Genomic DNA, 23,149 nt, shown 5'->3' with positions numbered 1-23,149 from the left:
GAGAGGTACTGTATTGGTGATGATTGGGACAATTTTATTGAGAGACTACAGCAAAGTATCGTCACTAAGGAATGGCTGGGACAGGATTCGGCCGACAAACGCAGGTCTCATCTCCTGACAGTTTGTGGATCCAGGACGTACTCCCTGATGAAGGACCTTCTAGCGCCAGAGAAGCCGGCGGACAAAACTTTTGAAGAGCTCAGTAAGTTGATCGGGGAACACTTTAAACCGGTGAGCAGCATGCACATGGCGAGACACCGGTTTTACACGCACCGGCGGCGAGAAGGGCAAAGCGCTCCAGACTTCGTGGCAGACCTCCGGCGACTGGTGAGCCTTTGTAAGTTGCCAGATGCATACAGAGTGGAGATCCTGTGAGACTTTTTTATTGAGGGCATCGGGCATGCTGGGGTTTTCAGGAAACTGATTGAGACCAAAGACTTGACCCTGGAAACGGCGGCTTTGATGGCCCAGACATTTATCTCAGGGGAGGAAGAGACCAGAATGATGTTTGACAAAAATCTTGGTTTAAATGCAGCAAATGGACAGGGAGTCAACATTGTTAATGCAGCACACAGTTCTCCAGGCAGACAGGGGCAATCGGACATGCCCGAGCATGTAGCCGAACCCAAAGGGGGAATTCAACAGAGACAATGGCTAGCTAAACAGCGATTCATGCCATCGCAAGGGACAATGCGGCCAGTAATGGGGCCATCAACACCTGTCAATGGTGCATTTAAGGACAGTTACAGAGACAGTCAGAGACGATCGACTGGTAATGGATCTTTTGTTTCCAACAACGGCTCATGTTGGAGGTGTGGAGGCAAACACACAGTCAGAGCTTGCAGATATCAGCAATATACCTGCAGAAATTGCAATGTCAGCGGTCAGTTGGCGCGTATGTGCAGGAAGCCGGCAGCCAGGTTGATGTACGAGGAGGACGGGCCCGATGTAAGCCCTACGAGGCCAAATGGACATTGGGGGAAATCGCTGGAAGCTGAAGTTCAGCGAGTTCATGTGGAACACATATACAGTTCATACACCAAGATGCCACCAATAATGATAAAAGTGCTCCTCAATGGCATCCCAGTATCAATGGAGCTAGACACGGGAGCCAGCTCGTCCCTGATGACTATCAAACAGTTCGGCAAGTTATGGGCGTCCAAGGCCAGGAGGCCAAAATTATTGCCGATTGATGCACAGCTACGGACATATACAAAGGAGATCATTCCGGTGTGAGGCAGTGCCACGGTAGTTGTGACCCACAAAGATTCGGAGAACAGGTTGCCACTCTGGATTGTCCTGGGTAAGATGGTCCCGCACTACTGGGGAGGAGTTGGCTTGCTGTCATGAACTGGAAATGGGGCGATGTCAATGCAATTTCATGCTCACAGGTCCTGGACAAATTTGACTCACTATTTCAACCCGGCATTGGCACTTTCATGGGGACCAAGGTAGTGATTCACATAAACCCGGACCCCAGGCCAGTACACCACAAGGCCAGAGTGGTGCCATACGTGATGCGGGAAAAGATAGAAGGCGAATTGGACCGCCTGCTGAGGGAAGGCATCATCTTGCCAGTCGAATTCAGTAACTGGGCGAGCCCGATTATGCCAGGGCTCAAGGCGGATGGGTCGATCAGGATATGTGGTGATTACAAGGCCATCATCAATCGGCTGTCACTCCAAGACCAGTACCTGCTATCGAGAGCGGAGGACCTCTTTGTGACGCAATCAGGTGACAAACTTTTTTCAAAATTGGACCTGACCTCAGCTTACATGACCCAGGAGCTGGCGAGTGAGTCGAAGAAGCTGACCACCATCACGACACACAAGGGGTTGTTTGAGTACAACGGATATCCATTCGGGATTCGTTCGGCCGCCGCGATCTTTCAACGAAACATGGAAAGTCTCAAGTCGATTCCAAAGACGGTGGTCTTTCAAGATGACATCCTCATCACGGGTTGCGATACTGAAGAACACCTCCACAACCTGGAGGAGGTGCTATGCAGACTGGACCGGGTAGGTCTGCGACTGAAAAAGGCAAAGTGCGTCTTCCTAGCTCCAGAGGTAGAATTCCTGGGGATGAGGGTAGCAGCAGACGGGATCAGCCCTACTGTGTCCAAGTCGGAAGCGATCCAGAGAGCACCCAGACCCCGTAACATGACGGAGCTGCATTCGTTCCTGGGGCTCCTGAACTATTTTGGTAACTTTCTTCCCAAATTGAGCACGCTGCTAGAGCCGCTACACGTGCTCCTACGCAAAGGTCGCGAATGGGTTTGGGGGGACAGCCAGGAAAGGGCTTTTGATAGAGCACGCAATTTGTTATGTTCCAACAATCTGTTAGCGCTATATGACCCATGTAAGAAACTTGTTTTAATGTGTGAAGCATCATCCTATGGGGTCGGGTGTGTATTGCAGCAAGTTAATGCCAAGGGTCAGTTACAGCCGGTAGCTTATGCCTCCAGAAGTCTGTCCCAGGCAGAAAGGGGCTATGGGATGGTAGAAAAGGAAACGCTTGCATGTGTATAGGCAGTAAAAAAAATGCACCAGTACCTGTTTGGCAGGAAATTTGAGCTGGAGACAGATCACAAACCCTAATGTCCCTTTTGGCCGACAACAAGGCCATAAATGCAAATGCGTCGGCTCGCATACAGAGGTGGGCACTCACGTTAACCACCTATGACTATACAATTCGGCACAGACCAGGCACTGAAAACTGTGCCGATGCACTCAGCAGGCTCCCACTAGCAACCGAGCATGCTGCTGAGATGGTCATGGCTGTTGAAGCTTTCGAAAGCAAAGGCTAAACTGTGACAGCACCTCAGATCAAAGTCTGGACAAATAGAGACCCGCTACTGTCTTTAGTCAATAAATGTGTCCTGAATGGGGACTGGGCAGCCACGTACGGGGCATGCCCTGAGGAATTTAAACCATTTCACAGGCGCAAGGATGAACTCTCGATTCAGGCCGATTGCCTACTATAGGGGAAACCGAGTAGTCATGCACCAGATGGGCAGAGAGGCGTTCATCCGAGAACTCCACAATGAGCACCCGGGCATTGTCATGATGAAGGCAATTGCCAGGTCACACGTTTGGTGGCCAGGGATAGATGCAGACCTGGAACTTTGTGTTCGCAGGTGCAACACGTGTGCCCAGCTGGGCAACGTGCCCAGGGAAGCCCCCCTTAGCCCCTGGTCCTGGCCCGCCAAGCCATGGTCATGCATCCATGTGGACTATGCAGGTCCTTTCATGGGAAAAATGTTTTTGGTTGTAGTAGACGCCTACTCCAAATGGATTGAGTGTGACATTCTCAATTCAAGCACATCCTCTGCCACGGTAGAAAGTCTATGGGCAATGTTCGCCACCTATGGTCTACCGGACGTCTTGGTCAGCGACAAGCATTGAGTTCCAGGACTTCATGGCAGGAAATGGTATCAACCATGTCAGAACGGCACCGTTCAAGCCGGCCTCAAATGGCCAGGCGGAACAAGCAGTGCAGATAATCAAACAGGGGATGCTCAGAATCCAAGGGGGTTCTCTACAAAGCCGCTTATCACGCCTCCTGTTGGCCAATAGATCCTGACCACACTCGCTCACAGGGATTCCACCCACAGAGCTGCGAATGAAAAGGATGCTCAAAACCAGGTTATCCCTCATACACCACACCATGAAAGAAATTGTTGAGAGCAGGCGCTGGTCACAATGTGACTACCATGACAGGAATGCGAGGGCGTGATGTATTGATGTCAATGACCCTGTGTTTGTCCTCAACTACGTTGCAGGGCCCAAATGGCTTGTAGGCACTGTGATTGCCAAAGAGGGGAATAGGATTCTGGTAGTTAAACTTATCAATGGACAAATCTGCTGCAAACACGTGGATTAAACAAAAAGGAGGTTCAGCAACCCCATAGAAGAAGCAGAGGAAGAACACGATGTATAGTTCACTCCACCACAGGTGACCGAACACCGGAACCAAGTGGAGGAGAGCCCAGTCACTGTGGGCAGTCCGGATAGGCCTGAGGCACCGCAAACAGCAGACACTCAGGCCAGCGCCCAACAACCGGAGACCCAACTCAGGCGCTCTACAAGGGAGCGTAAACCACCAGAGAGACTTAACCTGTGATCCCAATAAGACTTTGGGGGGGAGGTGATGTCATGTATTCAACTGTCATTGTAATCCATGTATAAACTGACCTCAGTTGTACACCGTGAGAACGCTGACCACTAGGTGGTGAACTTGTGGGAGACACTCCTAACCTGGACTTTCCAGTATAAAAGGGGAAGCTCCACCCACCTTCATCACTTCAGTGCTGGCTAATAAAGGTTACTGGTCAAAGAGTGACCTTCTCTCTAGTATGGGCCTCGTGTGCATTTGTACTGTATAGTAAGGACATATCAACTTTTATCAGTTCTTTGGTGTACATGCGCAGCTTGGCATTAACAGGGCTCAGCCTGGGCCTCAGTCTTAGTATCCCACAGCTGATAAAATTCCCTCTCGTTGATGATCGATTGACTCGCCCCGTGTCCAGTTCCATCGATACCGGTATCCCATTAAACTTCACACTAATCAAAATTGGTTTACTCTTGGTTACGAAGGAGTACAGTCCATACACTTCCTCCTCTGGCAGCTCGGATTGCATATCCGGATCCGGATCCATGACAGTCTGACTCTCATCCTCCACGTGTTGTGTCGCAGCTCGCTTGCTCATCTGCAGACACTTGCGCTGGAGATGCCCCACTCTCAGACAGCCTTTGCAACTATTTGCTTAAATTGGCACTGCTGGTGCCGATGATTTCCCCCACAACGCCAACATGGAGAAGTCTGATACATTCTCGCTGACGGACTTTGGGTAGCCACAGGTTTCACGAACGCAGCCGGATAGGCCCTGCCATGTGCCGCTCTGCCGAACGCCGAATCAATCGCATTTACAGTACTTTCCGAGGTTTGGTTTTTCACCGCTATTTGCTTTAGACTCCTGTCTGTCATCATACATGATTGAGTGTTCTGGATGACCTTTTTTAAATCCAACTCTTCCACTGCCAGAAGTTTGTGCAGGATCACCTCGTGGTTGATACCGATAACAAAGAAGTCCCGCAGCATGTCTGTCAACACCGTCCCGAACTTGCACGGTCCCGCTAGACGTTTCAGGTCGGCAACGAATTCCGCCACGCTCTGGCCCTCCGATCGAACATATGCATAAAACTTGTATCGCGAGGTGATGATGCCGTCATCTGGCTTGAGGTGCTCCCGTACCAATGTACACAACTCCTCGTATGTTTTCTCTGTTGGATCACTGGACATGAATAGATTCTTTATCACACCGTAGATCTTTGAGCCACACACAGTGAGAAACACGGCCCGGCGTCGATCTGCATCGTCGACCTCCTTCATTTTGTTGGCCACGAAGTACTGGTTCAAACGGCTCACAAAGTCTGCCCGATCTTCTCCCTCCACGAATCGCTCTAAAAATCCAATCGTGCTCATTTTGCAAAAAGGTTCTTGTATTCTCGTTGCCAAATGTTATGTATGCAATAACGGTTCAAACTGAGTACTGTTTAACTAAGCAAGATACAACCTTGCTTTGCTTTATTTAAGCCCAAAAGGCCTGACTCTCAAAATGGCTGGCCTTTTATACCTGAGCAGCACCATGTGCATGCTGCTCAGTGGCCGCCAACAATTACGCCATCTGGTGGCTACAAACACAATGTACATACATGACAGGGTTCAAGTCCCACTCCAGAGACTTGAGCACAAAAATCTAGGCTGACACTCCAGTGCAGTACCGAGGGATTGCTGCACTGTTGGAGGTTCTGTCTTTTGGATGAGATATTAAACCGAGACCCTATCTGCTTTCTCAGGTGGATGAGGAAAAACATTTTTATTCAGCGAGTGATTAGGATCTGGAATGCTCTGCCTGAGAGGGTGGTGGAGGCAGATTAAATTGCGGCTTTCAAAAGGGAATTTGGTAAGTATCTGAAGGAAAACAAATTGCAGGACTACAGGGAAAGAATGGGAAGTGGGACTAGCTGAAGTGTTCTTCCAGAAAGCCAGCACAGGCTCGACGGGCCAAATGGCCATCTTCTGTGCTATAATCAGTTTATGCTAAAATAACCCATGGCAATATTTTGAAGAAGAGCAGGGGAGTTATCTCCGATGTCCTGGCCAAGGATTATCCCTCAACCAACATCACAAAAACAGATTGTCTGGTGATTATCACTGTGCGCAAATTGGCTGCCGCGTTTCCTACAGTGACTACATTTCAAAAAGTACTTAATTGGCTGTAAAGCACTTTGGGACGTCCGGTGGTCGTGAAAGATACTATATAAATGCAATTTTTTTTCTTTCTTTTTAAATTACTTTATAGTTTAGGAAGTAAATGTATCCAAAAAAAAAGGCATTTAAACAAAATAAATTAATCTTTGGGAGTTAAAAGTTGATTAAATAAATCAATGCAAGTATTTTTAAGAAGATATTAAATATATTTTATTACAAAAATATAAAAGTAAACAATTCAAAAAATACAATCGGGTATATTCTGTGAGACAAGTGCTGTGGCCTCACAGGCAGCTACAGCATGTAAGGAAAACAAATGTCTGTCCATTGAAAGCAATATACCAAGCTCGGTGAAGCCAAATTGCAAATGATTTTCCAATATGCGTTGGCTGCATGTAAGTGGCATGGAGCCTCACAAAATTCAGCCTTATACCGACAAAATTACATGACCAAAGCACATGATCACTTTGCTAAATTACAGAAGACTTTGATGCCAGGACTTCCAAAATCATGTTACTTTTGTATGTATAAAAAAAACAATCAGCAGAATAAGCCTTTAAGTTTAAGCGCATAATTTTCCTTATGATGAAAAATTTGGGAGGAAGAACTGTTCTGGTCATTATGTACAGTGAGATGGTAAACACCTTTTTAATCCCTTATGAAGTGACCAGTGACCAGAGCAATTTTTCCCATCCATGTTCTACTCAGGAACAAACCAGTCCATTCTGGGTGAAAGTTGAAAAATGCAGTGAATATAGAGGTAGATTTTACAAATTAGGATTCCCAGTACAGAGATTTATTCACTAGGAGCATTAATTGGAATATTGACTGCAGAAGTTAGCACATCCTTTAATTTTAATAGCTGAAAAATCAGGCAAGCCACAAAATGGTCACACTAACTTCTGTACCTGACAGCCCACTTAGCACTTCCACCACGCAAATCTCTGCACTGTGTGCGCTAATTGGCAAATTATACCTGCTGCTTTGGTATAAACTAAGCTGATGATTACTCCACATTCCTGCTCGCCAAGAAAGCCATCATATGTAAACAGCTGTCCTGAAATTTACACTTTTTATCCGTATGGCTCAAAGACATGGACCATGTACAGTAGACACCTCAAGTCGCTGGAGAAATACCACCAGCGATGCCTCCGCAAGATCCTACAAATCCCCTGGGAGGATAGACGCACCAACATCAGTGTCCTCGTCCAGGCCAGCATTGAAGCACTGACCACACTTGATCAGCTCCACTGGGCAGGTCACATTATCCGCATGCCAGACACGAAACTCCCAAAGCAAACGCTCTACTCTGAACTCCTTCATGGCAAACGAGCCAAAGGTGGACAGAGGAAACATTACAAGGACACCCTCAAAGCTTCCCTGATAAAGTGCAACCTCGGAGTCCCTGGCCAAAGACCGCCCCAAGTGGAGGAAGTGCATCCGGGAGGGTGCTGAGCACCTTGAGTTTCATCGCCGACCGCATTCAGAAGACAAGCGCAAGCAGCAGAAAGAATGTGCGGCAAACCTGTCCCACCCTCCCTTCCCCTCAACAGCTGTCTGTCCCACCTGTGGCTCTCGTATTGGACTGTTCAGCCACCAAAGAATTAATTCTAAGAGTGGAAGCAAGTCTTCCTCAATTCCGAGAAACTGCCTATGATGATGATGATTATCCAGGAAAAACTAAAATTGGTTTTGTGGCTTTACCCCAATATTTTAAGCACACACAGAGATAACATTATTTTGAAATAATTGGTAGGGTCCTACATTCTGAACTTTGGTTGAAGGACATAAGGGATTACGTTTACACGCTAGGTGTCACTGAAATAAGTGAAATTGTATCTGACCCCACAGACCATGGTTAAATGACAACCCGGCACATGCAATATGTATGCACTATATCCAGGGCCACTGCTTTATAGTAATCAGATTAAGTCAAAATCTGTTTTTATTCCATTGAATGAATAATTGTTTACTAGTGTTTTGGAGATTGATTTCTGCAAATCTGCCCAGTTTCCCATGAAAAATGTAAATCTGTGACCTTGATCATATTATTTATTGTTATCTTTTTTCATAATTTCACTAGAATATCTGTGTATCACCTAGAATTACCTACTGATTCAAAGCCCTGCAATTCATCCCATTTGTATGAAGGGTATATATTTACATATTCCTCATTTCCTTCTGTTAATTGAGTTGACTAAAAGGGTATTTTAGTCAGTTTTATTGGCACATCAGTGAGCCCTAGTTACACAATAGCATTTCCCCCACATATATGTTGTCCAAATATATATATTCCACACCATTGCGCATTTTCTTTCTCATTTTGACAACATTTGCCGAGATTCCTAAATTCCACAAAAAGCTTGTTGCTGCAGGAAAGGTTGTTGTTTCTAGGTAACTAACAATGGCAGGTTTGAACACAATGGAAATGGTCATTTATACAGTAAATAATACAGGAATCTGTTAAGGGAACCATTAAGGTGATGTTGCTACAGATTTTCCATTAAATGAGCAAGCGATACCTTTCAATTACTCCTCCCTGGAACCTTCTTTCTTTTAGGGTAACATTATCCAAAGTATTAAACATTTGGATGAAGGTGCTGGTTTTAGATAATTAAGCAAAAGCATATGACAATTTATAAAATGCCAAATATGTGCTCAGTAAGTCTAGGAAAAATATCTTCATCTGTGAGTACTGAAAGAAAAAATAAAATGTGTTTGTTAACAAAATATTTTATCATTCTTTCTTATCACTGGGCTAGTAGTGTTTGCAAAGACCGACATGCAAAGAAAAAGATAAAAGAATTGTATCATTGTATTCATCTTAAACTGCATTCCAAGAAAACCAATTAAATGAAAATTACCCCACTGAGTCTAGCATGCAAACACATTAATCTGAAATGCTTCTCTCTGTTAAAATAGCAAAGATACTAATCTGTTTGTTTTAAAAGAGGTAGGTACACACAATGTAATTGCAGTCTAATTCCATAGATGTAATTTACTTGAATTTTCAAAGGGTTTTCAACATTTCCTCATACAGAACCAGTAGGGAAGGTTAAGATTCATGGAAAATATGACAAATTATCTGGAAGGATTGGGAATTGGCTTAAAGAAGTTAAGGATAGCATTTGATTGAAAGAAGAAGCTTATAATGTTGCAAAGAATAGTAGTAGGCCTAAGCATTTGGAGAGTTTCAGAAACCCGCAAAGGATGACCAAAACATTGATAAAAAGGGAAAAAATAGACTATGAGAGAAAACTAGCAAGAAATATAAAAACAGATTGTAAGAGCTTCTAAGTATGTAAAAAGGAAGAGAGTAGCAAAAGTAAACATTGGTCCTTAGAGGCTGAGGCAGGTGAAATTATTATGGGGAAAAAGGAAATGGCAGTAAAGTTAAACAAATATTTTGTATCAATCTTCACAGTATAAGACGCAAAAAGCATACCTAAAATGGTGGGGAACCATGGGCCTAATGAGGTTGAGGAACTTAATGTAATTAATGGGACTAAAAGCCGACAAATCCCCTGGACCTGACTGCCTACATTCTAGGGTTCTAAAAGAGGTGGCTGCAGAGATAGTGGATGCATTGGTTTTGATCTTTCAAAATTCCCTAGATTCTAGAACAGTCCCAGCAGATTTGAATGTAGCAAATGTAATACGGCTATTCAAGAAAGGAGCGAGAGAGGAAACAGGGAACTACAGGCCAGTTAGCCTGACATCAGTCGTCGGAAAAATGCTGGAATCCATTGTTAAGGAACTGGTATCAGGGCACTTAGAAAATCATAACATGATTAGGCAGAGCCAACATGGTTTTATGAAAGGGAAATCGTGTTTGACAAATTTATTAAGAGTTTTTTGCGGATGTATCTCGCAGGGTAGATAAAGGGGAACCAGCGGATGTAGTATATTTGAATTTCCAAAAGGCATTCAATAAGGGGTAGGTTATCATCATCATCGATAGTCCCTCAGAATCGAGGAAGACTTGCTTCCACTCTTAAAATGATTTCTTAGGTGGCTGAACAGTCCATTACGAGAGCCACTGATTCTGTCACAGGTGGGACAGATAGTCATTGAGGGAAGGGGTGGGTGGGACTCGTTTGCTGCACGCTCCTTCCACTGCCCGCACTTGATTTCTGCACGCTTTCGGCAATGAGACTCAAGGTGCTTGTGCCCTCCCGGATGCACTTCTTCCACTTAGGGTGGTCTTTGGCCAGGGACCCCCAGGTCAGTGGGGATGTCGCACTTTATCAGGGAGGCTTTCAGGGTGTCCCTGTATCATTTCCGCTGCCCACTTTTGGCTTGTTTGCCGTGAAGGAGTTCCGAGTAGAGCACTTGCTTTGGGAGTCACATGTCTGGCATGCGAACTATGTGGTCTGCCCAGCGGAGCTGATCAAGTGTGGTCAGTGCTTCAATGCTGGGGATGTTGGCCTGGTCGAGGACGCTAATGTTGGTGCGTCTGTCCTCCCAGGGGATTTGTAGGATCTTGCGGAGGCAACGTTGGTGATATTTCTCCAGCGACTTGAGGTGTCTACTGTACATGGTCCATGTCTCTGAGTCATACAGGAGGGCAGGTATTACTACAGCCCTGTAGACCATGAGCTTGGTGGCAGGTACACACCTGGTAATTGCAGTCAAATCCCATAGATGTAATTTACTTGAATTTTCAAAGGGTTTTCAACATTTCCTCATATAGAACCAGTAGGGAAGGTTAAGATTCATGGAAAATATGACAAATTGTCTGGAGGGATTGGGAATTGGCTTAAAGAAGTTAAGGATAGCATTAGATTGAAAGAAGAAGCTTTTTGGAGATAGCAATTAAGTAACATGAAATTTATCCTGTCTTGTGCAATAGGCAAGATACTTACACGAAAAGTAGCTGAACAGTAATCCCCCCATCCCTCTCCACTGAGCAAGAATCAAGCGCCCCAGTCTCCCACTCAGCATCACTTAGCTGATTGGAGCCAAACTCCCCTCACGTTCCCAACCGCGCACCCCACTCCCTCACACTTCTGACTCCTCCCCCTCGCTCCCAACACTCCTCTCTCGCTCTCGACCCATCCCTCACTCCCACCCGCTGCCATCCTCCTTGTTCTGACTCACTGACCTGTTCTCATCCTCTGCCCATCCAATTGTCTTCTTTCCCTTAATCCAATTTAATTTTCTTCGTCCTCTAATCCTGCTTATCGTGAATTCTGTTCTAGGCCTCGATTATCCATATGCAATGCTTTGGGAGATTGAGTAGTTATTCTGGAAACCTGCCCATGCAGCGTATCCCAGTCAGCACATTTCTGAGGCTGGAGAGTTGACATTTCTTCAGTCAGGCTGGGCTTCTAGCAGTCCTAGCTGCTTAGTTACTTTGGTGCAATGGGAGAAGGAGTTGCTGGAGATGAGATTAAATAAAGTGCATCATATTTCGGTAGCAACTTTTGGAAAGAGCATGAAAATATTGTGGGTCTTGGCCAAGAATATTTCTTCAGTATGTAAAGCTTATTACTAAAAACACATGGCAACTAGTTCTTATCTTGAGCATCTTCGTTTAAGTGCTCATCAGTTCCAGACCGCTATACAGCCTTGGTCCCAACATGGACAAAAGAGCTGAATTTCAGAGGTGAGATGAGAGTGACTGCTCTTGACATCAAGGCAGCATTTGACCAAGTGTGGCATCAAGGAGCCCTAGTAAAATTGAAGTCAATGGAAATCAGGGGGAAACTCTCCATGGGCTGGAGTCATATCTAGCACAAAGGAGGATGGTTGTGGTTGTTGGAGGCCAATCATCTCAGCCCCAGGACATCGCTGTAGGTGTTCCAACCATCTTCAGCTGCTTCATCAATGACCCTCCTTCCATCACAAGATTGGAATTGGGAATGCTCGCTGATGATTGCACAGTTACATTCTTTTCACACTCCTCAGATAATGAAGCAGTATGTGCCCGCATGAAGCAAGACCTGGACAACACTCAGGCTTGGGCTCATAACTGGCAAGTAATATTCGCGCTATAAGTATATTCCCACCACCCCCTCCTGCTCTGTTTCTGTCTCTGCCTCTGCTCTCCTTCCCTTCCCTCTGTTTCTCTGCCCCTCCTCTTTGACAAAAGTACTCCAATTAGACTTTCATTCCAAGTTCAAGCAACCGAAACATTTAAGAAATAATAATCTATTATGAACACAGAACCTACCTCCCTCCAGTGAACTTTGAAAATACTGGACTTGCAAACAAACTGGAAATCCACCTGCTTTTCTCCAGTGCTATAGGTAAACCTGGAAAGATAATTAGATCGTGTTTTCAGTGAATTTTACTACAAATGTAAGTTAAAACGTAATTGCTTGCAGAAATAAATATTCATGCTACCTTGATGGCTACTCTCCTGAGCTGGTATAAGAATAGCTTTAGGAACATTATTTCTGTAAGAACTGCAAGAAGAAGCACTCGAAATTGGATTCAGTCTACCTACACGTGAGATAAATAAAAGAATTGTTCAAAGTTATGTTAATTTATATTAAGGCAACTGCAATAACAATGAACATTGGTAACTATGAACTGATTTGTCGTCCTCATTTTTGGAACACTTCATTATTCACACTCTCTACTTGTAGCACATTGTGTAACTGGGATCCTACTGAACTCTTGGATATCAACTGCACTGTTTCATTTTGAAACATATGTTCCCTTTGAAATAAAACTTACTCCATGACAATTGCTTTTATAAATTAGTTATATACAACCTCCCAAATTACACGGTTATTTCTCAATCGATAAATTGAAGAATTAAAGCAGAATTTATATTTTGCCTTATTAAAAAATCACTCTCCATAACATTTTTTTAAAATTACTCCTCAAGGAGGAGAACTGTGAGATTTCAAAAGCTCACGTTTACTAAATCTGTGTCTGATTAGGTACCGCCTTCATTATTTGTGAACAGTGGAAGGCCACTGGCCAAAGTTTTAGAAACATTCACAGCCTAGTCTCAATGATGGGAACAAGGCTGAAAATAGAAAACCTGTTGAAAAATGATTACGTAGTATTCAGTGTGCATTTTCTAGCATTAACCATATGATCTTGAAATAAATAAAGTAAACTGCCATACAGCAGAACGAGTTCTACCAATACACTGGTTGGGATACATATTCAGCAGAACTTTAAACAACTAAAACTGCATCAGGAATGGAGCATGTTGCATCAGTTTTCCAGTTTGCAGCTTTCTTTAGCTGAACAAGCTGTTTTTCAACTTTAAAAAACATTAAGACAAAACTTCTTCCCACCTGCAAAAGGAGAAAAATTAGACAAGCTTTAGTGGAAGCTGTGACACTGATTTTATTTTAGGGGAAAGGGGAAGGAAAGAGAAGATATATTAGATCAAGTAACGAAAGAGTCCAATTTTGTTTTAGATGGAAAATAGCTAGGTGGAGTTAAAGTGCCAGTTAGGTTCAGTAATAGCCAAAATTTACTGCTCAACCAACAGCACTAAAAATAGTTTGTCTGGTCATTTATCTCATTATTGTTGTGTGCAAATTGGCTGCTACATTTGGCTAGATAACATCTACACGAAAAATAATTAATCGGCTATGAAGCACTTGAGGACATAATTAGGACATGAGAGGTGCTATATAAATGCAATTTATTCCTTAAAAATGGATGACAGGGGGAGCACAAATTAAGTGATGGTCTTGCAGGCCGGGACCGCGCCGATTTCCAGGCCGGGCCGCCACACGGGTAGTCTGTGGCGGCATACCACTTCAGGGAGCAGCGCGTGCTGCTGCAGGAGGACGATGGCTGAATGCAGTGCAGGCACGTACATCAGGAGGGGCGAGGTCGAGGCGAGGAGCGGCAAGAATTCGTAGAGGGATGTGATCGGGGCCCAGGAGAGGGGAGGGCCCAGGGGCAGCATGAGCCAGCCCACACTGCAATATGTGTGCGCACTAGGTCCGTGCAGCAGAGCTGGTCTCCAGTCGTCTTGGGTAATTCTTGCCACTGGACCAAGACCTAGCTCTGTCAAGCCCGTGTGGTGGCTGGTGTGCAACGGCCACCACACGTTAAAAAAATCCACGCACAGGCATCTTCCACCCTTCACAATGTAGTTCAGGATCCGGAATATTAGGTCCTTCATTAAAACACCTGTGAACTCATCCCTTTTCGGCATGGAAGCAAGTCATCCTCGTTTCGAGGGATTGCCTATGATGATGAAATTAAGTGATTACAATTGTTATTTTTAGTTAAAACTATGGAGAAAGATGTATTTTAGTTCTATAAGGTTAAGGTTACAGCAACAAAAACTATTTCTAAAGTTTGATAGCAGATCAGTAAGTGAGCTGAAGGCAAAAGCAGACAGCCAGGGAGACAAAAAAAATCCCTCTATCTCTCAGCATGGCGTGGAAGCAATTCATCCTCGTTTCGAGGGACTGCCTATGGTGATGATGATGACTCTAAGAGGTAGATTTTGCAGAATTTGTGGCTTGCTGAGGTAGTGAGTTACTCTTCACTGAGGATGTTTATGAACCGTGAGTTAGGCACACAATCTTTTGGGTCTGCAGCTGCAATAGTAAATAATTGAGAGGGAAGTCCTAATTATCAAGAAGAAACACTGAAGGGAAACTTGGTGGTACCCAATTATTCAGAGATAAAACCATTGATGCTGAAGAAACTTTGCAGTTGGCTGCTGTATTTCCCTACATTACATATGAACGAATATACGAACAATGACAGGTAAAGACTCTCTGGTTCATCAGCCTGTCCCACACAATTGTGATACCTTGTGTATCACAATATGTATTCTCCACCCCATCCAAAACCATGTGATCTCCTGGGAGAGCCGAAAAACCAGATTTATAAAACTAACAAAAATTACAACAGCAAATTTAAAAGTACTTCATAAGAACATAAGAAATAGGAGCAGGAGTAGGCCATACGGCCCCTCGAGCCTGCTCCGCCATTCAATACGATCATGGTTGATCCGATCATGGACTCAGGTCCACTTCCCTGCCTGCTCCCCGTAACTCCTTATTCCCTTATCGGTTAAGAAACTGTCCTTCTCTGTCTTAAATTTATTCAATGACCCAGTTTCCACAGCTCTCTGAGGCAGTGAATTCCACAGATTTACAACCCCCTGAGAGAAGAAATTCCTCCTCATCTCAGTTTTAAATGGGCGGCCCCTTATTCTAAGATTATGCCCACTAGTTCTAGTCTACCCTATCAGTGGAAAACATCCTCTCTGCATCCACCTTTATCAAGCCCCCTCATAATCTTATACGTTTCGATAAGATCACCTCTCATTTTTCTGAATTCCAATGAGTAGAGGCCCAAACTACTCAACCTTTCCTCATAAGTCAACCCCCTCATCTCTGGAATCAACCTAGTGAACCTTCTCTGAACTGCCTCCAAAGCAAGTATATCCTTTTTTAAATATAGAAACCAAAACTGTATGCAGCATTCCAGGTGTGGCCTCACCTCTTGGTAGTCTGTCATATCCGACAAAGACGTTGTTGTGCTAATCATCAATGGCATGTGTCTTCAAGTGGCTGTACAGGCCAATTCTGGATGCACATAGTCTCTTGCACGTCGGACAAGGGAAGTTCGATGTGCCTGATGCTGACAGTACTGCTACCTGATGTCGTCTATCTCTAGTGTCCCGAAGGCATTGACATCGGCTTTCTTCGAAGGTCTGGCAGGCAGTCCTCGTGAGAGTTCGCCACTGGATTTTATTAGCTGCTGTATTCTCGAGGTCCTTTGGTCGGATGCCACAGTACTGGAGGTTAGCTTTGATGCAATCTTTGTAGCTCTTGCGGGGGCGCCCCTGGTGTCTTCGACCTTCACAGAGCTCGCCGTGAAGAAGCTGACGAGGGATCCTTGACTCATCCATGCGGATGACATGTCCAGCCCACCGGAACTGGGCTCGCATGATCATCACCTTGATTGAGGTTCTGGAGAGAGCACAAAGTTTGACATCCGGTCTTGCCAGCGTATGTGGAGTATAGATCTGAGACTGCGCATATGGAAAGCTTCCAAGTTTTTGATGTGACAGCTGTAGGGTGTCCAGGTCTCACATCCATAAAGGAGAGATGAGAGAACGACTGCTCTATACACCAACAGTTTAGTTGACAGTCGGATGTGATGGTGACTCAACACCTTAGTGCGCAAGCGACCAAGTGCCTGGCTGACTTTACAGATCCTTGCATCAATCTCTTGATATGGTGCTGCCAAGGTACTTGAAGCTGTCCACTGACTTTAGTTGTGTACTGCCGATGAAGACTGTGGGAGCAGGTGCTGTGGTGCCAGGGGCAGGCTGATAGAGAACCTCGGTTTTACTAAGGCTGATGGTTAGGCCAAACAATTCTGTTGCCTCAGCAAATTTGCTGAGTATGAATTGGAGGTCACTCTCCTTGTGTGCCGTAAGGGCGCAGTCGTCAGCAAAGAGTGCCTCTAGGATGAGTCGTTTCCATACTCTGGTCCTTGCAGCAAGGCGGCGGAGGTCGAACAGTGAACCATCTAATCGATATTTCAAGTAGACCCCGAACTCCAAGTCTTTTATGGCATAGTTCAAGACGCAGGTAAAGAATAGGTTGAACAGAACTGGAGCGAGTACACAACCTTGTTTCACTCCATTTGAGATGGCAAATGGGGCCGTGGTTGTGCGGTCTGAGAGCACTTCACCTGACATTGTTGTCATGAAACAGCTCGATGATGTGGACAAACTTTCTTGGGCACCCAAGTTTCGTCAAGATTGACCACAGCGCTGCTCTGTTGACAGTATCAAAGGCCTTGATGAGGTCAATAAATACAGCGTACAGGTCCATGTTCTGCTCAATGCACTTCTCCTGCACTTGTCTGAGTGCAACGATCATGTCCGCTGTGCTCCGACCAGGTCGAAAGCCACATTGTGTTTCTAGAAGATTTACTTCCGAGACACTAGCTATGAGTTGGTTCAATACTATGTGGGCGATGATCTTCCCAGCAATGGACAGAAGCGATATCCCCCTGTAGTTGCCACAGTCTGCTTTTTTGCCCTTGTTCTTGTAGAGAGAAACTAGCATAGCGTCACGGAAGTCCTGTGGCATGTCTTCATCTTCCCAGATGCTAGTTATTATGTCATGAAAGGCCTCGAGAGTTGCTGGGCCTACTGCCTTGTAGATTTCGGCAGGGATTCCATCCTTTCCTGGAGCCATTCCAGTACTCATCTGGTTGAAGGCTTTCTTTACTTCGTCCATGCTGGGAGGAAGATCAATATCTTCTTTTATAGGTTACTAGGGTATGGCGTCAAGTGCTTCTTCGTTCACTGGTGAAGGTCAATTAAGAAGATTACTGAAGTGTTCTCTCCAACTCTCATTTATGCCAGTCCTGTCTTTGATCAAAGTGCTGCCATCTGCTGAAAGGAGTGGAGTAGTGCTGGGTTTTGATGGACCATAGACTGACTTGATGGCGCTGAAGAACATCTTGGTATTGTGAGTTTCAGCATAATGTTCCACTTCCTCTGCTTTTGTCTGCCACCATTTATCTTGCATCTGGCAAAGGTCTCTCTGTGCTTTGCTCTGCATGTGTCTGTAGCGGTCCCTCTTGGAAATTGAGGAAGGGTCATTTTGCCATTCTAGGTATGCTTTTTTCTTTTCATCCAGCGTCTTGCAGATCTTAACATTGTTTTAATCGAACCAGTCTTGGTGTACCTTCTTTTTAAGTCCAAGAGTTGTCTTTGCTGAGTCTGTCACCATCTGTTTGAGCTTTGTCCACTTCTGTGTGGTGTTGCCGATGAGCAGTTCGTGAGACATCAGTCTGTTATCGAGGTCATCCTGGAACTGCTCATGGTAGCACTGATGTTTCAGCCTAGCTGTGTTAAAGACACTCCTGCTCGGTTTTCGACGCTTGCGCTGAAGTGGAGCAAGGTACAGCTGGAGAGTGGATCTGACTAGACGGTGATCTGTCCAGCATTCTGCTCCCCGCATGGCTCTTGTGATTTTTACATCCTTGATGTCTCGCCTTCTTACAATGACATGGTCTATCAAGTGCCATTGCTTAGACCTGGGGTGCATCCAAGTTGTTTTGTACTTGTCGGCCTACCTGAATAGAGTATTTGTGATAGTCAAGTCGTTCTCTGCGCACATACTCAAGAGGAGGAGGCCATTACTGTTTAATTTTCCTGTGCCGTGCTGTCCAATGACTCCCTTCCAATGCTTGCTGTCTTTTCCAACTCATGCATTGAAATCACCCAGGATGATCAACTTCTCCCCAGCAGGTGTGGACCTGACCAGTCTGTCTAGACCTTCATAGAACCTCTCTTTCGTCTCATCGGGGCTCGGAAGGGTGGGTGCATAAGCACTTATAATGGTGATGTGGCGCTTGGCATTCAGGGGGAAACGCAGTTTCATAAGTCTTTCGTTAATCCCTTCGGGCAGATTCGGAAACTGTTGCATAAGAGAAGTCTTCACTGCTATGCCAACTCCGTGGATCCTATTCTCATTCTCTGCCTTGCCTTTCCAATAGAAGGTGTAGCTGCTACCTAGTTCACTCACGCAGCCTTCCTCTGCAAGTCTTGTCTCACTCAGAGCTGCTATATCGATGTTATAACGCTGCAGCTCTCTTGCAATAAGGGCAGTCCTTCTTTCCGGTCTTGTAGTGTCTGCTCTATCTAAGAGTGTGCGAACGTTCCATTGTCAGAGAAGAAGTTTTCTTGTGTTATGAAGTTTTCGACTGTTGCTATGGGTTGAACTGCCAGCCGCGGTATACTGGCCAGTTAATGGAAGGGCAGGCAATGTTTGGCCCACCATTTCTAGGCCCCTCCCTTATAAAGGGTGAGCAGTGCTGTCCTAAAGAGGGCTGCTCAGTCGCCTGGGGTGCTGCCGGGTTCCTCTGCTGCCCTGGATACAGAGTCAAACCTATATCCTGTATAACTGTAGCAAGACTTCCCTGCTTTTATACGCCATCCCTTTTGCAATAAAGGCCAAGGTTCCATTGGCCTTCCTGATCACTTGCTGTACCTGCATGCTAACCTTTTCTGTTTCATGCACGAGGACCCCCTGGTCCCGCTGTACTGCAACACTTTGCAATTTTTCCCCATTTAAATAATAACTTGCTTTTCAATTTTTTTCTGCCAAAGTGCATAACCTCACATTTTCCAACATTATACTCCATCTGCCAAATTGTTGCCCACTCACTTAACCTGTCTATGCCCTTTTGCAGGTTTTTTGTGTCCTCCTCACACATTGCTTTTCCTCCCATCTTTGTAACGTCAGCAAACTTGGCTATGTTACAATTGGTCCCTTCATCCAAGTCGTTAATATAGATTGTAAATAGTTGGGGTCCCAGCATTGATCCTTGCGGCACCCCACTAGTTACTGATTGCCAACCCAAGAATGAACCATTTATCCCGACTCTCTGTTTTCTGTTAGTTAGCCAATTCTCTATCCATGCTAATATATTACCCTCAACCCCGTGAACATTTATCTTGTGCAGTAACCTTTTATGTCGTCATCATCATAGGCAGTTCCTCGGAATCGAGGAAGACTTGCTCCCACTCTAAAAATGAGTCCTTAGGTGGCTGAACAGTCCAATATGAGAACCACAGTCCCTGTCGCAGGTGGGACGGATAGTCGTTGAGGGAAAGGGTGGGTGGGACAGGTTTGCTGAACGCTCTTTCCGCTGCCTGCGCTTGGTTTCTGCATGCACTCGGCAATGAGATACGAGATGCTCAGCGCCCTCCCGGATGCACTTCTCCATTTAGGGTAGTCTTTGGCCACGGACTCCCAGGTGCCAGTGGGGATGTTGCACTCTATCAGAGAGGCTTGGGGGTGTCCTTGTAACATTTCCTCTGTCCACCTTTGGCTCGTTTGCCGTGAAGGAGTAGAGCGCTTGTTCTGGGAGTCTCGTGTCTGGCATGCTTTCATGTGGCACCTTGTCAAATGCCTTCTGGAAGTCCAAATACACCACATCCACTGGTTCCCCTTTATCCACCCTATTCGTTACATCCTCAAAGAATTCCAGAAAATTTGTCAAACATGACTTCCCCTTCATAAATCCATGCTGACTCTGCCTGACTGAATTATGCTTTTCCAAATGTCCTGTTACTGCCTCTTTAATAATGGACTCCCAACATTTTCCCAATCACAGATGTTAGGCTAAGTGGTCTATAGTTTCCTGCTTTTTGTCTGCCTCCTTTATTAAATAGGGGTGTTACATTTGCAGTTTTCCAATCTGTTGGGACCTCCCCAGAATCCAGGAAATTTTGGTAAATTAAAACCAATGCATCCACTATCCCTGCAGCTACTTCTCTTAAGACCCTCGGATGCAAGCCATCAGGTCCAGGGGATTTATCCGCCTTTAGTCCCATTATCTTATTGAGTATCACCTCCTGAGTGATTGTGATTGTGTTAAGGTCCTCCCCCCTATAGCCCCACTGTTGGGATATTTTTAGTGTCCTCTACTGTAAAGACTGATTCAAAATATTTGTTCAGAGTTTCTGCCATCTCCATGTTACTCATCACTAATTCATTGGCTGTAAAGTGCTTTGGGGCGTCTGAGGTCGTGAATGGCGCTATATAAATGCAAATTCCTCATTATTTTCAAAATATCAGCTAGCATAACTATATTGAATTATCGGTGTCTTTATTTTCAGTAAATTATTCCTTTAAGAAACATTCTCTGGGATTGCTTTACCATTACTTAACTGATAATCTCATCCGCCAGTTATAGTTTCCGCAGATAAAATAAACGGAATAATCGGATTTAATTCTCAAAACACTGGTAAAATTCCTGGAATCACATACAATAAGACAGAATATAACGCATTCTATATCAGTGATAATCAGTGGCCTTGCTGATGGGTTGTTTTGTACTGTCAGACGCTCTGACTTCAACAAGCCCCATTCGGAAAGGAAACCAGAAAGCAAGCTGTAAGGGTCATTTATCTAGATTGTTTTTGTTTTAAGTTATTAAAATATTTTATCTTATGTTTTGGACAAAACTCGGATACAACTGGCTCTTTTCACTCTTGATTAGAAATCTAAGTACAAACGTTCTGAAGTCAGCAGAAAATAAATTAAACGGACAATTCTACTTAACGTGCGTAGTGCAAAATTGAGCAATAAAGTATACCCCACACCCTGTATCTCCAATCTATATAACGTGAGAAAGTGTCGGAAATAGCTACACTGTAGCTTACTTCGATAAAATTGATTCCTTGCCAGCAGGCAACCGGCAGCAGGTACAGTGGTCATGGTTGAAACAGGTCCAAACTGTAAAAAAATCCAAATGTCAATATTCAAGAGCTACAGAACATGACATACAGACTGCAATAACAGGATAGCTATGCAATACAAATAAGTGCCAATATTCCGTGTACGCAAATACGCCTTTTATGTCTAATTGTGCACTTGTCAATAATGCATTTATAAAATCAAGTCACATTTCGCGATTACTGATTAAACCCAAAAGTTTCCGTTATGTTTTTTTTCTAGTATTCAAGAAACTGCATCTCACTTACTTAATAAAATTAGGCTGGTTCTCCATTACATGCAATGTACATTCTCCCTTCCCGTTTTTCATACATTTTCGCTTGTTTTTCAGTCTTGTAAGAAAATCACTTGAGTTTCCATTAGACCAAGTCTTTTGTGATTGGTTTAAAGTATTCGGGCTGTCTCGGCCAGCCAATGGCGTGTGAAGTTGCCCCAGCGACCAGCTGCTGCGCTGTCCGTCAGTTTGCTCGCTTCTGTCAATTTCTCTTCATTTCCACATTCATTTCGCAAACAGGTTTCAAGAACAGAACATGGTGGCGCCGTGCATGCGCACAGCCACCTGTTTACAAAACGACTCAATCTGGAACAAAGGTTACTAAGTGCAACGTGAAATTCCTTTACAAGGACACGCTGGAATAACAAGCACACATTTTGGATTTCTTACTTCAGTGATGTTATTTACTGTCACCTACCTTTATTTATAGCTTTTATTTCTAATTCTGTCTCCTGCATGGGCTGATTCGTGCAGGGCACTATCCCATGGATAGCTGCAGCCCTCTGCCTCTTCACCTAAGTGGCCATTCTTTGCATGTAATCCTTCCAAGTGCAGGCTATTCGAATACGGGAGGCATCACATTCAAATGTTGTCTAAACACACTTTCCACCAAAAGTAATTGGATAACAGTCTGGATAAGGAACCTTGGCTGTTTTCAACCTCCTTTACTCAGTGGTGCACAGACCAATGAAAATACTTGCTTTTATTAGCTGAGGCATTGAATACAAGAATAGGGGAGGTTATGCTTGAACTGTATAAAACAGTAGTTAGGCCACATCTAGAGTGCATAAAGTTCTGGTCACCACATTACAGGAAAGATGTGATTGAACTAGAGAGGGTACAGAGGAGATTTATGAGGATGTTGCCTGAACTGGAGAATTTTAGTTATGAGGAAAGATTGGATAGGCTGGGGTTGTTTTCTTTGGAACAGAGGAGACTGAAGGGAGACCTTATTGAGGTGTATAAAATTATGAGGTGCCTAGACAGAGTGGCTAGGAAGGACCTATTTCCCTTAGCAAAGGGATTCAATAACCAGTGGGCATAGATTTAAAGTAATTGGTAGGAGGTTTAGAGAGGATTTGAGGGGAAATGTTTTCACCCAGAGGATGATGGGGGTCTTGAACTCACTGCCTAAAAGGGTGGTAGAGGCAGAAACCCTCACCACATTTAAGAAGTATTTGTATATGCACTTAAAGTGCCGTAACCTACAGGGCTACGGACCAAGAGCTCGAAAGTGGGATTAGGCTGGATAGCTCTTTGTCGGCTGGCATGGACACGGTGGGCCGAATGGCCTTCTTCCCTGCTGTAAATTTCTATGATTCTATGAGCACCTGGATGGCTGCTCCAAATTGAGATCAGCCAATTCAGTATCAGGAAAAGGATCATATTT

At 44.6% G+C, this 23,149-nt stretch overlaps 1 protein-coding gene across 1 annotated transcript; it reads right to left on the bottom strand.

Moving 5' to 3' along the window:
• Positions 1-6,458: 6,458 nt before the first annotated feature.
• Positions 6,459-22,093, bottom strand: LOC139277053 (pancreatic progenitor cell differentiation and proliferation factor-like protein). The gene is made up of 5 exons (XM_070895066.1): positions 21,734-22,093; positions 21,413-21,485; positions 12,622-12,720; positions 12,449-12,530; positions 6,459-8,968 (listed from the first exon to the last, which is right to left on the bottom strand). Exons 2-5 carry the CDS (start codon positions 21,465-21,467, stop codon positions 8,956-8,958), a joined length of 249 nt encoding a protein of 82 aa, XP_070751167.1. The 5' UTR covers positions 21,468-21,485; positions 21,734-22,093; the 3' UTR covers positions 6,459-8,955.
• Positions 22,094-23,149: the final 1,056 nt, after the last annotated feature.

This window comes from Pristiophorus japonicus, chromosome 12 (genome assembly GCF_044704955.1).
Source record: "Pristiophorus japonicus isolate sPriJap1 chromosome 12, sPriJap1.hap1, whole genome shotgun sequence".
In the NCBI taxonomy this organism is placed as follows: domain Eukaryota; kingdom Metazoa; phylum Chordata; class Chondrichthyes; family Pristiophoridae; genus Pristiophorus; species Pristiophorus japonicus.
Note: the sequence above shows the minus strand (reverse complement) of the source record. Positions and strands in the feature narration are given on the sequence as shown.

Excerpts from the sequence above, each read along its gene's own strand:
- LOC139277053 (XM_070895066.1), bottom strand. The coding sequence starts at position 21,467 with ATGACCACTGTACCTGCTGCCGGTTGCCTGCTGGCAAGGAATCAATTT. Across the intron at positions 12,721-21,412 it reads AAGGAATCAATTTTATCGAA|GTAGACTGAATCCAATTTCG; the intron begins GTAAGCTACAGT and ends TCTCACGTGTAG. Across the intron at positions 12,531-12,621 it reads TCAGGAGAGTAGCCATCAAG|GTTTACCTATAGCACTGGAG; the intron begins GTAGCATGAATA and ends TTATCTTTCCAG.